The sequence below is a fragment of the Pteropus alecto genome, unplaced genomic scaffold (genome assembly GCF_000325575.1).
Source record: "Pteropus alecto unplaced genomic scaffold, ASM32557v1 scaffold239, whole genome shotgun sequence".
Lineage (NCBI taxonomy): Eukaryota > Metazoa > Chordata > Mammalia > Chiroptera > Pteropodidae > Pteropus > Pteropus alecto.
In genome coordinates, this window is record NW_006494613.1 from 1,561,068 (window position 1) to 1,577,826 (window position 16,759).

The 16,759-nt window shown below is 40.7% G+C and overlaps 1 protein-coding gene and 1 long non-coding RNA gene across 2 annotated transcripts in view; one reads left to right on the plus strand and one right to left on the minus strand.

The window, feature by feature from the left end:
- Positions 1-9,448, minus strand: part of ERICH6 (glutamate rich 6) — a 28,960-nt gene extending 19,512 nt beyond the window's left edge. Inside the window, exons 1-6 of the mRNA XM_025042506.1 lie at positions 9,230-9,448; positions 8,403-8,460; positions 5,515-5,591; positions 2,538-2,600; positions 2,197-2,252; positions 1,983-2,099 (exon numbers count right to left, since the gene is read on the minus strand). Coding sequence (XP_024898274.1) covers positions 1,983-2,099; positions 2,197-2,252; positions 2,538-2,600; positions 5,515-5,591; positions 8,403-8,460; positions 9,230-9,404 — 546 coding nt within the window. The 5' untranslated portion in view covers positions 9,405-9,448. The remainder of the gene's footprint in view (positions 1-1,982; positions 2,100-2,196; positions 2,253-2,537; positions 2,601-5,514; positions 5,592-8,402; positions 8,461-9,229) is intronic.
- Positions 9,311-16,759, plus strand: part of LOC112474461 — a 10,426-nt gene continuing 2,977 nt past the window's right edge. Inside the window, exon 1 of the long non-coding RNA XR_003044370.1 lies at positions 9,311-9,416. This is a non-coding gene — a long non-coding RNA (uncharacterized LOC112474461). The remainder of the gene's footprint in view (positions 9,417-16,759) is intronic.

Consider the following 16,759-nt stretch of genomic DNA (forward strand, 5'->3'; position numbering starts at 1 on the left):
ATTCTCCTGCATGGGCTATGGAGGTAATTCAGGAGACCAGGGGGAGCAAAAGGGAGACCTGGAGTTAGGGGCTCAGGTGACTCAGTGAAGGGTTGATGCACTACGGCCATGCTGGTGATCTGAGGTCATGACGATGAGTAGCCAAGCCTTACCACAGGACTCCAGGATAAGACCCAGATTGTGACTTGCAGGTATCGAATCGTGGCATCTGTATTTGCCATAGAGACTATCCTCCAGGATTGGCAAAGTGGTCACCGTGGGGCCAAAGGGCAACTGAGGTGTCCAATGTAGCCAGGGATTCACCACCCTACAGTAATGTCCGCTATCTTTAGGCCATTGAAACTACGCAATACTACTATAGCTGAAAGCAGAATATTCCAAGGTGGGGTGGGGTAGTAAAGCCTTGTAATAGAGGGATGGTGGTGAAAAGTCTAGGATGGTTACCAAATGGTAGAGCAGGGCAGAACGAGATCTTGACAATGCCAGTCCACCTACAACCTGTTCCATACAAGTGTTCAGCCTGTGGTCACTTTACCCCTTTGCCTGGGATGAAGCAAGGTGAAGATGCTTTGAAAGACCATGAGTGGGTGGTAATCTGCACCTGAAAAAGGAACGACTGGAGAGGACAGCTGGCGAGCCAGCTGCTGCTGCCCCTGAATTAAGCTAGTGTTAAAGCCCCATCTCAGAGGACCTGAAAAGTCTGTCTGAAGAGCAGGAGTACCCAGCCCTGCCCAGGTGCCAGTCCAGGGACAACTCACTGGAAGAAAGGCCACAAGCCTTCCTCATGTTCGGGCCCATCTCTGGCTGTCAGGGGAAGAAAACTCAAGAAACTCCCCTGGATTCAAGCCTTTAGTGGTTCAGAAAAAGGAAGATGCTATGTTTGAATAAAGAATTTCGACCCGAAGAGTATACAGGGTGACCATAAAGTTTAGAAACCTGGGCAAATAGAAACAGTAAATATTAACTGACATTTGATTACAATATATCTAATATGGTGCCCCTCAATAGAACTGCACAGTTCAATATGCTGCTCAAATGGCAATGAACACATCAGTGAAGCAAGCAGCATTTCCATCAGCCCCTACACATGCATCTGCAACATGTTGTCTCACATGATTGGTCTGTTGGTTTCAATAAATAAGCTTGCACCTTTCATACACCCAGAAGAAGTAATCAAAGGGGTTCTGATCTTGGGGGACATGCAGCTCTCCCCACACGGACATAACATACAAGTTTGGAAATCATCATTCTACTAATTATTCCCTCACCGTTGTGGTGAAGCAGGGTGGTATGCCAGCCTGTTGGAATTTCTAATTTGACCTTTCCCTGGCCTAGGAAGCACAGGCATCAGTTAGTCACATAACATGATCAGACATGGCAAATCTATATTTTACTAGTGTTTCCAGGCTTTATGGCCACTGTTAGGAGTTGAATTGTGTTCCCCCAAAAGACACATTGAAGTCCTAACCCCTGGTACCTATGAATGCAGCCTTATTTAAAATGAGGTCTTTGCAGAGGTATTCAAGTTTAGATAAGGTCATTAGGGTGGACCCTAATCCAAAAAGACTGGTGTCCTTGGAGAAGAGACACAGATCCACAGAGAACACCAGGACAACTGAAGCAGCGGTTGCAATGATGTAGCTGCAAGCCAGGGAATAAGGACTGATGACCACAGCCCGAAGCCGGAAGAGACAAGGAAGGGTTCTGTCCTAGGGGCTGAACGTGCTGATGCCTTGGTTTTGGACTTCTAACCTTCAGAACTGTGAGACAATAAGTTTTCGTCACTTTAAGTGCCTTGGTTTATGGTGCTTTGTTACAGAGGCCCAAGGAAACTAACACAGCCACCCTGTCTCAGTGCTATTTCAAGTAAATATACTTTTTGCCTGTTTTTTCTTTTAAAGTATGTTCATTATCTTTTGTGCAAATCATCATGCGGCTTTTCACATCATTAATTAGAGTAAAAAAGAATGAATTAAAATCACCTTGAAGGTAATGCCTAAATTGGAACTCTCTTGTTTGAATGCCAGAATGGTTGGTGGCCCAGCGCTGGGTAAAGTTCTCAAAGAAGGTTCAAACAGTGTTAGGAAGTCTTCCTTGAACTAAATTTTAAAAAGAGAGAGAGAGAATATTGAAGGCTGAATACCTGATTTTTACCATGAGCACAGTGTACTAGTCAGACTGATAAACATTTCTTACCTCCAGCTCACATAAAATATTTAGTTTTGGCTCTTCTGGATTAATTACCCATTTTTCTGAAGAGACAAGGAGAGATTTAGAAGGAAAGTTTAAAACCTCTGTGCAGCATATCTCATTTTCTCTAGTTTGGAGATCCTAGCCCATCTCACTCACACACACACACACGCACGCACGCACACACTGTTAAAATTCCCTGAAACCCTATCTTTTCACACCTTTCTTGAATATATTATTAGAGGAGGGCTTTACTAAAGGGTAGGGGGACCATTCAATTTAAGGTTGGCTCCCTAATGGCAGTGTGCCTTTGTCAGCAGAGGGGATGACTCCAAACATCTATTCACCTCTTAACTTAGAAGCCAGATTTTCATGTTCACTTTCTTTCCTTATGGAGGATGTTCTCTTCCCTGTAAAAAGAGTATACATTTGTCATTAATCCTTATAAAGTAGAAAATAAGTTTAAAAGAAAATATGCCTGTTGGAAAAATAAGTACCCTTATTGTGTTTATCTTTTTTTTTTTTTTGCCTTTTTCCAAATAACATTTTAACAGCAATAAGAAACAAACAGAAAATTTACCACTCTAATGCATCACCTTTAAAAATGTTTCTGTTCCTCTCCAGTCCTAGAATACTACGTGGATGCATATTTTATTGATTATAACATGTTTTGCAGACCCTGTTGTTTTCTGCTTCTCTTAAGTACTAGTTTATCTATTTTATGTCTGTTATTCTAAAAGAGATTTTTCAAGTAGACAGGTACTCGGGGGAATGGGGTAGGGTGGGGTTCCAGTTCAACACAGTGAACTAAACTACAAGGATTATTTCCTCCACTAAAAGTGGTGAAGGCGGCCATCAACACAACAGCAAACAGCAACTTCGAGTAAATGTCTAGAATTTTAAGCAGATAGGATTGGGATGATGAAAAACCAATCAGAACAACCTACAATGGGACAGAGGTAAAGGGAGGAGACTGACCCATTTTCCCAGCAGAGCCAGGGATAGCAAGGACTACTGTTGGGGAAAGAAACAGGCTTCAGAAGATGACCCACTTCCTATGTGGAGTATCTGGAAAAATTTTAAATATGTTTTAAGCATTCTGCCCAATAGAAATGCAAGCACATGTACAGTAAGTCCTCACTTAAGTTATTAACTGGTTCTGTGGCTATGAGTGAAATGACGTATAACAAAATTGATTTTAGTATAGGCTAGTTGATATACGAGATAATTTCCTATGGTATCTCATCAACATAATAATGAAATGATGTTACTCAATGACCTGCTATATTAAAAAATGAATGCACAAAGATTTTCATTAAGACATTATTTGCTATTGGGAAGAACTCATAAAACCAAACCAAACCAAACCAAAACCACCTTGAAATATCTAGCAATCAGATTTATCCCATAAGTCACAATAACTGTATATATGAGAATACTGTGCAGTCATTTTAAAGAATTTGATCCATCTTCCCTGACATGGAAAGATGTCCATGACACACTAAGTAAAAAAAATTAAAAAGAGATAAACTGCTATTATTCACAGGAAATGTAATTTTGTAGTAGACTTTCAACTGACAAACTGTTAGAACTAATAAGAAGGTCAGAGCAAGAGGGGCAGAGATACAAGATTAGTACCTAGAAATCAATAGTTTCACTCTACTGTGACGATAACCAATTAGAAAATATAATAGAAAAAACATTCTAATTGTTATATCAATTAAAAAAACTACAGTGTATCTAGGAACAAGCTAATAAGACCTGCATATGAATCCTCTATGAAAAAAAAAAAAACTATAAAGGAAGATCCCCCTCAAAATGGTCAGGTACACTGTTGCTAAAACAATCAAAGAAGGCAGGCATTGGAGGTGGCTCCCATGCCTTGGTAGCCCATGTCAGCACACTGAAACCTAAACCAGAGTCAGTTCCTGTAAAGGCCTCAGGATTAAGAAGAACAGCCAATCACAAATGGCCAACGGTGCTTCCCCAAATCATGTAACCTCTTAAGCTATAGCCGATCAAATAATTTTCTTGCTTTGTTCTCGCATCTTCTCTATAAAAATCTCTCCCTTAGGTCTTGTCAGTGGAGAGTCCCTAAACACTTCTGGTCTGGCACTGCACAATTCAAATTGATACTTGTTCAAATAAACTTTTGAAAATGCCTCAGTTGATCTTTTAACACTGCCCAACAAGATCAAAGAATGCACTTATTAAATTCCATTGAAAAATCCCATCAGGATTACACCGACTATATAGATTAATTTGGTAATAATTAATAGCTTTTTAATATTTGGTCTATTTTTATGCTAGGTTGCATCACTCCTTTTGTGCAAACAAGTGAATTCCCACTTCATTCCCACTGAAAAAGATTTGGTCCTCATAGTCTCTTTGACCTTGGCCCCTACAGTTCTCCTCTTTACTTACTCCACTCCAGCCACACTAGCTACCTCCTTGTTCTAGAAGGAGGCGCTTGCTGCTTCCTGTGCCTGGAACACTCTGCTCCCCCAGAGATGGTTGTGGTTCAGCCTGTCACCTCCTTGAGGTCTTTGCTCAAATATTTCAGCTTCTCAGTAAAGATTTCCCTGAGCTTCCTGTGTAAGCTACCACCCCACATTTTTCACCCCTTTACTTGCTTGATTTTTCTCCTTAGCAGGTACATCACCTGACGTATTACATATTTACTTATTTTGTGTATTATTTATCTCACCATTACCCCCACCACCCACACTTTAATACAAGATCATTGAGACAGGGGTGTTGTTTGTTTTGTACTTTGCTGTTTCCCTGAACAGAGCTTAGCCTATGATGTGTGCTTTGGCACATGGTAGGTGCTCAACAAGCATCTGATGAATAAGAGACAACACAAAACAAATGCAAAACTTGAAAGGAAAGGCTATTCATAAAGATTACTTCTGAGGACTATATTGGGATAAGTTTAAATTTAAATTTTTACATTATATATTTCTTAATGGTTTGTCACTTAAAAACAGCGTGCGTGTTCTATAATAAAAAATAAAGATATGTATCAAAATATAATGGCGGATTATTTCTTGATGTGTACATAAATGCTACCATTTATTAAAGACTAAGTGCCAAGGAATTTAAAAATTTAATCTCATTTTGGTCTTTACAACAATCCTGTAACAGCAGTATTATTATGGCCAACACATGAAGAAACAAACTGAACAAGGTTAAGTAACTTGCCCCATCATCATAATGCGTGTGTGGGGTCTGGGATTCCAACCAGATCTACTGGCCACCTATGCCGTGTTCTTTCCAATGTGCCATCCCATCTCCCAGCAAAAGCTAAATCGAACTACTCACCAGACCACTTTCTGTAAGACAAGTTTTGAAGCCAACTTTCTTCTGTTTGTACTGATATTGGGGTTCCTTGATACAAACTGTGATAGATCATCCCAAAATTTAGACAAAATGTTAGTTTTTGAGTATACCTCCATAGTTCTTAGTTCTTCTAAATATAGTACATTTAACAACTAAGTAACAAGTATACATAGATTCTATTCTCTTTGAAACACTTTCTTTTATTTTTATCTCTTCAGTGCAGTCAGGCGCAGTGTGTTTGCATCATGTCTATTCTTTGGAAAGTACTCCTTCCTAAATCCCAGAGGCTCCCAATACCATATTATTTCCCTTGGGGAGTAAATTATTCCTACTCTATCTGTGCATGTATGCTGGTGGTGGTGGTGGCGGTGGCAGTGCTGGTGTGTGTGTGTAAATATTTCCTTGACTTTAAATGAGAGCATAGTGTTCATTTTAAATAGCTTAAAATAATCCAATTTTTTTGGAAAAGGCTGAAGTCAAATGCATTGTAATTAAACAATCTGTATTCTTTCTACCAGCAGTTTAAAAAAACTAGTTAAAATGACTACAACTAGTTAAAAACAAAAGTAACTGTTGCTTTTCAAATTCCTTTGCCTCTTTGAATTTCATTTTCTGTAATAATTTGCTGCATCTTCTAAATGTATCAAACAAAATTTTTCCAAATAATTTAGTCAATTTTAGGATTGTCCCTTTTCTACATTTCTCTGTTCTCTTATGTCTCCACCTTCTTTTTTTGATGCTTTGTTCCTTGGCATATTGTATCATTGGGGTGTTTTGTTTTAATTTTGAAATGACTGCGTCCTATAATGGGTAAAGAAGTCCTCTGCTGAAGTCACCTGTAGAAGTCTCTAGAGGAGTTCTGTTTATCTAACCTCCTAGAGAAACAAGTTATAGAGACCAAGAGTGCAGGGACATTGAAGAGCAATCCCTAGACAACATTTAATGATTGGGTTTTTTCCCAATGCAACAATTAACAAAATCAGTACACCATTCATTTACGTCTCTTTGCCTTCCTTAAACCAACACCAAAGATTATTTCTGTGTCAAGATGGAAGACGACCTAGGATAAGAAAGTTAACACGTTCTGAGAACTTACTGTGTGGTAGTACATACATAAAGATGCTTTCTCACATTATTTCATTTATCTTTGCAAAAGCCAATCAAGGCAGGTATTAGTATCCCTTTCTACAGACAAGGAAACTGAGGGAACCTCTCAGAAATCACATGTGGCACATTCATCTGCTGCTAAAGTTGGCCCCATTTTCAACCAGAATAGTCAAAGGGCAATTAAAAATAGAAATTGAGCCAAGATTGGTTGCATTTTTATAACTTTTTAGACAGATTTCCTTAAAAACACAATCTTACCAAATTTACCAGAGAATGTTTTGAAATATAAAAGAAGTATCTTCTTAGGAAGATTTGAGAGGAGATTAAGAATTTCATCTAGGAAAGAGAAGTTCCCATATAGGAAATCTGGGTCAAGCTGGAACCTGAGCCCACAATTCTGCCCTTTCTGAGATAACAAATACTTAAGAACAAACAAGCAAAAATTAGCCGTGGAAAACAAGAAAGAGTGGGCAGCCTGCCTGAGGGGGTTTTAGGTCTGAAAGAACAGAGCATAGTATGAGGTTACTTAGGACTTTCCAAGTTTTACGAACACAGGATTTCATTTTCTTGTGCATAAATCCAATCGCATTATTAGATTCTAGGAATGAATTTATGAGTATTGTTTAATAGTTTTCAATTTTTAGAATCAATCTGTACCCAAAGCACTAAGAGTTAATTATTATTATAAAGCATACAAATATAACAAAGCTTGGCAAAGTAAAATGACTTTATATAAATATATAACTTTTAATAGTTTGTTATATACTTCGTTGTTAATTGGGAGAGGAAAGGGTGAGAGGAGAGATAGAAGTAGAAGTGCATTAATGAATTAATTTTTCATAATAGAGTTAATATTCATTAAAATAGATAAATCAAGTAGTAGAGGTTAAAATACTTTAAAGTCCTAAAAGTTAGAAAAACTCAAAATAATATAACTACCAAAAATGAAGAGGACTATAAGTTACATTTGACAACCTTCATGGTGGGAAGTCAGTAGTTACATTAAAAATTGATAAATCAAGGAATGAAAATATGAAATATGCTACCTAAAATTATACTGAAAGCATAATTATGGTGAGTGGGAGTGGGGAGTGAAGAAGGGTACTAAAATTTTTAATTTTACACCTTTGTATACTTTAATATTCTAAGCATATACATTATCTTTTATTAAAATATTGAATCAAGAAGACAAACAGAAACTTGTAAGTGGAAAAAAACAATTCTCCTACACTGAAGAATTTAAAAGTTGCTTGTAACAGCAAAACTTAGATGAATAGTAAATTCAAGATTATGGACTCAGGTTTGGTGTGCTATTTCGGGAAAGATTTATAAAAATATTCCAAAAAGTGTTTCTGTGGTGTCTCATTATTATAGTTAATGTGCTTGAAGGCTAACAGCAAGAAGAAGAAAGGAAAGATCATAATTTCTACTCTTCTCCACAGGTGTCCCTGATCACTCTTTAATTTAGCCAATAGATATCTACACTCTAAACATTTATAGCACTATTGTACACATGGCATAAGGTTTTTATTTCATGTTATCTTAATAAGTACGTGTCATCTCTACGGGTAATAGGCATGTACCCTGTCTCTATCTCCTCCAAAGTGTCTAACAGTGTAGATTTAAAGGAGCGGGGGAACCTTTTTGAATAAATTAGTTTTAAATGCCCTGGATGATTTTATTCCACTTCCCGACATGTTTATCCACAAAGTAAACATAATCAGCTTTAAAATATAATATGAAAATGGAAAACATTCTCTTACCTACTGAAATTTATTTCAGGCACATCTTTCCTAAATGTCTGAAATATTTTAGGAAAACCTGTTGAATGAAATATTAAAATTTTAGCTATTCCCTCTAAATTAGTGGTTCTCAAAAGGTCAGTTTTGCCTTCCAGGAGACACCTGCAACATCTGAAAGCATTTTTGATTGTCACAATGTGGGGTAGGGCCTAATGGCATAGCCTAGGGTAGAGTAGAGGCCAGGGATGCTGTTAAACATTCTACAATGCAGAGGACACCCCCCTCACCTGCCCCAACAAAGAATTATTCTGACCAAAAATGTTTCTAACGAAGTGACTGTAGTGGTTTCAGTACGAGAAGTTACACACAAAAGTGAGTTGTTTTTCGCAGGGCTGTTTTTAGTAGCAGAGCACCCTTAAGGTACAACCCTCACGGAGTGGGACGTTCGTGCGCGCGCGCGTGTGTGTGTGTGTGTGTGTGTGTGTGTGTGACAGAGAGAGAGAGAGAGAAGAGAGAGAGAGAGAGACAGACAGACAGACAGACAGACAGACTCGATCACTGCATGAAATGTGCGCAGAAATGTTATCAAAATGAGCACTCTGTCCAGCTCTGCCTAAGATCCCTGTTTTACGAGGCGTTCACCTATAATCCTAAATTGTGAACCACCGCAACCGCTCAGCCAAGATCGCAATGCCTTTGACAGAGGGCCTGACATAGACTGGGGTGTGTGGAGTGGTGCCTGTGTTTGGAAATCAGACACCCAGGTGCACGAAGGCTCCGGAGTCTTTGGACCAGCTGCCCTCTAAGGCCAGGGAAGACTTGGAGGAAAGGGCGGGCAGGGGCGGTACTTTTCTGGGAGGAGGTGCTGGAGGACGAGGTCTTGCTGGAGGACGAGGTCTTGCTGATGCTCGTGCTCGGGGTCTGGGTGAGCGGCAGCGTCGGGCTCAGGCTGGGGCTCACGACGCTGATAAAGCGGGTGCCGTCAGCCTTCGAGTCCTCCATGCGGCTGTCATCGATGTCCATCGTCTCCCAGAGGTACTCATCGCTGAACGTCCCATAGGACTCCTGCCCACTCTCCTCCTCCTCCTCCTCCTCCCCCTGCCCCTCCTCTTCCACCTTCACTTCCTCCTCCGCCCCCTCCTGGCCCTCTTCCTTCTCGGACTTTCTGACGCTGCGACCCGAGTGCAAGTCATCCATGGCGGGGAGCAAAAGCAGGGTTGGCGCTCGTCCTGTGGCCGCGGCCTCCGCGCAGGGCCCACGTTGCTGTGCGCGCCGCGCTGTGCGTCCGTCTCCCTGGGCAACGGCCGAGCCTCCGGGTTTAAAGCCGCAGCCCTCCACGCCTTGGCCAGGTGGAGTGGCAGGAGGCCGCTCTGCGGAACTGGCGCGGCTGCACCCTTCGCACCTGCTCTCCGTTATCTCGGAGACTCCCTAGCAGCCTGCTGCGAAATTATCTCCCTCTCCTCTTCAGCGCCTTTGGAACAAGTCTCTTTTTTAGGGTGGGGTAGGGGTAGAGGCTACCAGCGACGGACACCCGTAAGGCCACTTGTTATTTAAGAACGCTGGAGGGTGTGTGTACAGGTGCTTGTTGGAATTTACGATAAAGCTTTATGTTTGAAAACAGGCACCAGCCCTTGAGTCCTAGTTCGCAGATTTGATTTTTTAAAATATTGCTTTAAATATTATCTTGGTTAATGAGTCCGGATCCTGTTTGTTGCTGCTTTCATCCCTTCATCCAGGAAGTAGAAAAGGCTTGAGGCATCTAGCATCACGTAGGCAACTCCTGCGTCTTCCCGGGGCTTTGTTTTCAGTTCATTATACTTACTAAAATTTTGTGAAATATTTATAGACACAAATAGGTATACAGAATAATACAATGGACACCTGTTTACCTACTACCCAGATTGGACCACACACTTTCACTGTAGAGTTCAGCTTCCTTTCAAAAGCTTCTCAAGATAAATGTTCCCGGTGGGATTTCGTTTCTGATGTTTGACTTCACTGCTAAGATAAAGGAAGCAAACTAAGATTTTGCATGGCTGAGGACATCTAGGTGTTGTGAAAACAGCTTGGACTGACCCTTAATTAAGTTACCAGGGCCTAGAAGTCCCTTTGTAGGATCTCTGCTAAATCAGCTTACCTCTTTCAGCCTCAGTTTCCCTGAGTGTTAATAATGGAAAAAAATAAAATGGAATAAACATTGCTGAGAGTTACTTAAAATAGTCAGGAGGCTATTTTAAGTGATTAATAGAAGGGCCTATAGCAGATCTCCTGCTTCTGTTCTCAGAGCTGCTATTACATTGTGAAACTTGTTGCTGAACTCAGCTCAAGGATGAACCATAAATATCCTGGAACAAACAAGTGTTGTATGGACATATATGGTCCTGGTAGTTTTCATCCCCCTCATTTGCATATCGGAACGCCCCAATCCCTGTTAACCTAGCCAGCAGTCCTTCATTTGCCTGACTTACACTTTTCAGTTTTTGCCTTTCTAAATCATGCCTTTCTTTGTTCTCTCCAGGGTGCAGTTTGGGCTGCTCCCTGACTATGAGTCTAAGGACTGCTGTCCTTTGCTCAAATAAGTGCTTTTTGTTCTTCATTAAAGCCTGAATCTCTTCTTTGGTTAACAGTATATATTGAGAATACTGTTACTTACTCCTAAGATATTTGTGGTTATCAAGAAATGTGAAATGACTACCTATAGTGCATTTCAGCCAAAGGCCACTAGAAACACCTGTGCAGTTAAATAAGTTGGTTTATTACTCATTGAAGTAAGATGTCTTAGTAAGAGGATATTAAAACCTATAGGAATTAGGCTTTGGTTAGATGATTTGGGAAAGGGACTAAGGAAGTGTGGTTTTGCTCTGAGTTGGATGCTATCAAAGTGGGAGCAGTTCTATGATTGGGTATTTTGTAGTGGCACAGTGACCTTATTTTGTCTGTTCTTAGACAAAATTATGATTTGGCTTTGTTTTGCTTTTTATCATGGTTTCAGAATGAACTTGTGTCTTTTTCTGTTTGAGCTGCTATAACAAAATACCATAAGTTGTGTGACTTATAAACAGCAGAAATTTATTTCTCACAGTTCTGTAGGCTGGGGAGTCCAAGGTTGTAGCAGGTTTGGTGTCTGGTGAGAGCCCACTTTCTGGTTGATAAAGCTCTGTCTTTTGGCTCTGTCCTCACATGGCAGAAGGATCAAGGGAAGTCTCTGGGGCCACTATTATAAGGGAACAATTCCATTCATGAGGGCTCTGTCCTTATGACCCAATCACCTCCCAAAGGCCCCAACTCCAAGTACTATCACATTGGAGATTAGGTTTCAACATAAGAATTTTAAGAAGACACAAACATTCAGTCTGTAGCACTTTGTCTGAGGCTGTTATTCAAGAATGTTTCTGTCCAACAGGAAAACAAAATGGCCTGGCTCTGAGTGTGAGACCAGCTTGTGATAATATTGGGGTCTAGTAAATATCAGGTCAGTTATTAGCATCAGGGACTTACAGCCATGAGTCTCTTAGTAACAGGGCTCTCAAGGGAACAGGAAGTGAGAAGTTAGGTATCTAGAATTGCTAAGCAACATTTTATGACTGTCAAATCAAATTAATATTTATTTGTACTAGGAGCCAACACTCTGCTGGATTCTAGGCGTGGCAGTGAATAGGAGAGGCCTGGTCCCTGCCCTGTGCCTGTCAACAGCACATCTGGCAAGAGTCCAGTAAGCTTTTGGGTACTGCAGCAGAGTAAGGCAGGTGAGAGACACAAAACAGCCCATGCGCTCCAGAGAGTCTGAGAGAAAATACACACAATATTATTGGAGAAGAAAAGGCCTTGCAGGCTAGTGGAGCAGTGGCACAGATGAGAGCGGACATTTGAGCTGCGTTGAAAGGAAGGGTAAACTGTGGGTGTTTGGAGAGGAGCATGAAAGGCATTCAAAAGCATTCCAGCAGGCTCAGGGAAGGAAATAGGCTAGCACAATGAAGTGTGGGTAGAGATGTTGAGATAGAAATAAGATTAGTGGAATTAGAAAAAACAACTATCCCCTTTCTGGGCAATGAAAGTATTTTGATGGTAGTAGGTATTTTAGAGGCCATGAAATCCAACTGGCTTCTTCTGCACAGGAGAAGTGACTTGTTCCAGAAGAAGCAAGTTTGTTTGTTTTCAAGGTCCTTAGAGAACAGAATGGAAATCCTGATTTGGGGGTGAGATGGGGGTGGGAGAGAGCAAGGATAAGAGTGCTTGTGCTTATTCTGACTTTTGGCCCCCAGCACAGTTCTGTGACTGGTACAGCATTTTCTCAATTGTGTGGTGAATTGATTTTTTGAAGTACCCTTATTTAGATCCTTTGTTAAGGCCTTTTTGAAAGTCTTATGGGGTGTCCTTCCCTTGGATCCACTTGCTACACAAAGAACACTTTCTTATTTCCCCATACTGGAACATCACTCTCGTGTTTTGGCTGCTCAGAGACCAGGCGATGCTGGGCATGTTAGTGTTCCCCTCCCCGACTTGCAGTGTTTCGCTGCAGTTGGGGGACTTGGGGTTTGAGAGCCAGGCACCACCTCTCACTAGCTGTGTGATCTCATCTGAGGTCCCTGATCTGCCTATTTCATGTGGCTATTTTGAGATAAAATTTATTAATTTTTATCATATAAATATGTTATATTTTTATTTTCTCTTTGAGAACTGATTTTGTATTTTATTTTTTAGGACCACATAATTCTGCTTAGAAAATAGTGTTACTTCTATAATCTGTAAAATAAATGTTTTAGAGACTTCTGATGTAATATTACATAATTGTTCTCTGTTGTCATTATTTGGTATTTTGTTTCCCTTTCTATTTACCATTTTCTCTCAGCAGACTGCCATGAACATGATCACTTTGACAACGGCAAGAGAGTGAATTTTTGCCCAGTGCAATCTTATTTGCATGCAGAATATTTTGAGTGTGCTATAGATAGCTCTCTGTTCAGGAAGAAAGTGAGGGATCTCTTCAGAATGCTTTTGCTAGGCATTGCTCTCATTCATAGCGGAAGAAAAATAGCAAAGAACCACACAGCCTTGATGAGGGTTCATTAAGAATGTGCCTGACTGCAGTGGTGCCTTAGTCCATCCAGGACTGGGTAGTTATCAGCAACAGAAATTTACTTCTTATAGTTCTAAAGGCTGGGAAGTCTAAGATCAAGGCAGTGGCAGATTTGAGAGACTACTTCCTGGTTCATAGACCCCCTGTCTTTTTGCTCTGTCTTCCCTTTGATGGACTAGAAGCCCTGTGGGGGTCTCTTATAAGAGTGCTAAGCCCATTCACAAGGGCTCCACCCTCATGACCTAAGCACCTCCCAAAGCCCCCACCTCCACATACCATCACATTGGGCTTTAGGATTTCAACATGTGACTTTTGGTGGCACGCAAACATTCAGACCATAGCAATTAGTTATGAGGGGCAACTTTCTAAATGTCAGGTCCCCCTCCTTTCCAATAATCTCCTTTCATGTGATTTCTGAAAGCATGTTTAATACCTCTTAATTAGCAGTGATATCCACTTTATCTTTCCCCTTAATATTTTATATAGAATGCTCTCCCCTGATTGCTATGCAACCGTAGAGACTGCCTTGGGAAAGGAACAATGTAGAGAATACTTCTCTACCCTAAGTCATCCCGCTCTCTCCTCCCTGGCTTCATATCTTCTCACTAGTTCCTTTGAGGTCAAGTCTAGCTTCATCACCCTTTGACTTCATCCCTTTCAGTTTGTAAGAGTAACACAATTTCTTATTTCTTATCTCTGGACTACCCCTGCAGTTATAGAGAAGTAGATGCCTTTTATCACTGCTGAAACTAACTACTTCCTTCTCCTTCCTGCCTCCTACAGGACTTCCTCCTACAGGGCCATCCTTCTCCTTCCTGCCTCCTACAGGACTTCCTATCCATCCCTCCATTCATGCATTTATTCGTTCACTCATTTATTCATTCATTTAGTACTCTCAGTAATTCATTCATTCAAAAAATATTTATTGAGTGTGTGCTATATAGCAGGCACTGTTTTAGGCCCTGGGGAAGCAGCAGTATATAAGGTTTATGCTCTCACTCATAGTGCTTAGATTGGGGGAGGACCACATAATAAATAATTAATATGCTTAAAGATGATAAGTGCTATGGAGAAAAATAAAGAGAATGTGTGTGGGAAGGGTGCAAACTTGTGGGCAGGAATAGTTGCTTTTTTATAGGGGTAGGCACAGAAGACCTCTCTAGTAGCGTGATATTTAAGTAGAAAAAAAAGAAATTGGGGGAGCTGGCCAGGGGGACCTCTGGGGAAGAATGTTACAGGCACAGTGACAGGCCAGCATGGCTAGAGCAAAGAAGCAAGCAATTAATTGCATAGGGCCTTTGGCTTTTCTTTTGAGTAAGATGGGGAACCATTGGATGGATTTGGGCAAGGTGTGGTTTATGTACCACATTAGGTTAGTCTAGCCTCACTAGATTATGGGAGAGCAAAGTCTTAATTAGTAGAGAGACTTGATAGCTTAATATAACGAGCAGTATGTTTGGCAGCGTGTTTGAAGTATAGCCCCAAGGGCGAAGAAATACCATAGGAATACAGAGATGAATACAGAAGGCCACTGCCCTCAGGGAGCAGAGTGGACAGGGAGATATGACAAGTTCCCAAATAACTATTACAGAAAACAAAATGTGACCTCTGCCTCCAGATAGCTATAAGAATGTCTTAGAGTTCGAGATTGCTTCTTGGTGGGGACTGAAGGGAGGAGAGTCGGGAGACACTTGGGAAGGAGATAGCCATTACCTGATAGATTATGTCTAACCAATAGCCACAGATATGTAAAAAGTAATACATGCTCCACTTATACCCAGTAAAGCTCGGGTGGAAAAGTAATACATGCTCATTACAGAAAATATGGAAATGCAGAAAATAAAAATAAAGGAAAGGAGGAGACAAAAATCTACAATTCTGAAGCAAACACTATTAACATTTTGAGGTATTTTCTTTCAGTCATCTTTCTCTGTACAGGCATACCTTGGAGATGTTGAGGGTTTGGTTCTAGACCAAATATGTAATCAAGCAAGTATCTCAATAAAGGGAGTATGGCAATAAAGAGGGTTGTGGTCTTTTTATTGGTGGAGAGTCTTGCCATTAATTTGTAAAAAATGCTATATCTGTGAAATGCAATAAAGCAAAAACAATATAACAAGGTATGCCTGAATATTTATTTTATATCTTACGAGTATGTACAATTTTGTATTATGCATTTTTTTCATTTAACACATCATAAACATTCTCACTAAATTTTATATCACATCGAGTAGCTGTACCTCCATTTATTCAACTATTTTTGCATTGAGTTAGAGAATTATCCAAGAAATGTTAGATCTCAGTGCTTTAGATTCTAAGGATACAGCTGGAAATAAGACCTACAATTCCCATGCCTTCATATTCTGGAAGGAGTTAAACGAAGGAATTAAAGAATGAAACAAATAAATGAACAGTTCCATCTGTTTATAAATTTGTGGTATTTCAAGCAAGTAAGTGTGTGGCAATTTGTTACAGCAGCAACAGGAAACCAACACACTAAGCTCGTTTCCACCTCAGGGCTCTTGCTCCGGCTCTTCCCTCAGCTCTTCAAGTGGGTGGCTCCTCCTCATTCAGGGCTTAACTCACATGTCACCTCCTCAAGGGGAACCCTCCCCCAGGTCTCCATGACATTACATCACTCTTTTATTTTTTTCCAAATCTCCCCTAGAGCTTCCGGAAGGAACCAGTCCTGCCAACACACTGACTTTAAAGCCCCTTAAAACTCATATCAGACTTCTGACCATGGGAGAAAGAACTGACAAAGGAATGGGGCCAGGTGGAGGTCCAGGTTAACCCACTGTATTAGTCTGCTAGGGCTGCTGTAAAAAAATACCACGGACTAGGTGGCTTAAACAAGAACTTATTTTTTCACAGCTATAGAGGCTGTAAGTCCATGATCAAGGTGCTAGCAACACTCACTTTGAGGAAAACAAAGGAGCCAAGGTTTCAAGTGAGCTATTGTGCCAGGAGTGGTAGCCAAGGCCCAAGAAAAGACTATTGGACCTTGATAATTAGGTTATTGCTATTCGTTAAGAGTGGTTTCAGTGACAGAGCAGAAGTCTCTACATCCTTCAAGATTTTTGTGTTAGTTTGGGTTCTCCAAGATGTAAACACCAAGATGGGGAAAATACCTGTGAGAGCATTGCTTTTGCAATTGCATTGCAGGTCTGAGGTCTGTGGAGGAGAGGGAGAAGGAAGGGAGGGAGGGAGGGAGGGAGGGGGAGAGAGGGAGAGAGACACAGAGAAAGAGAATCAGTTTGTGTGGTGGGATCAAAAATAGGAAAGATGAAACAATTGGTCA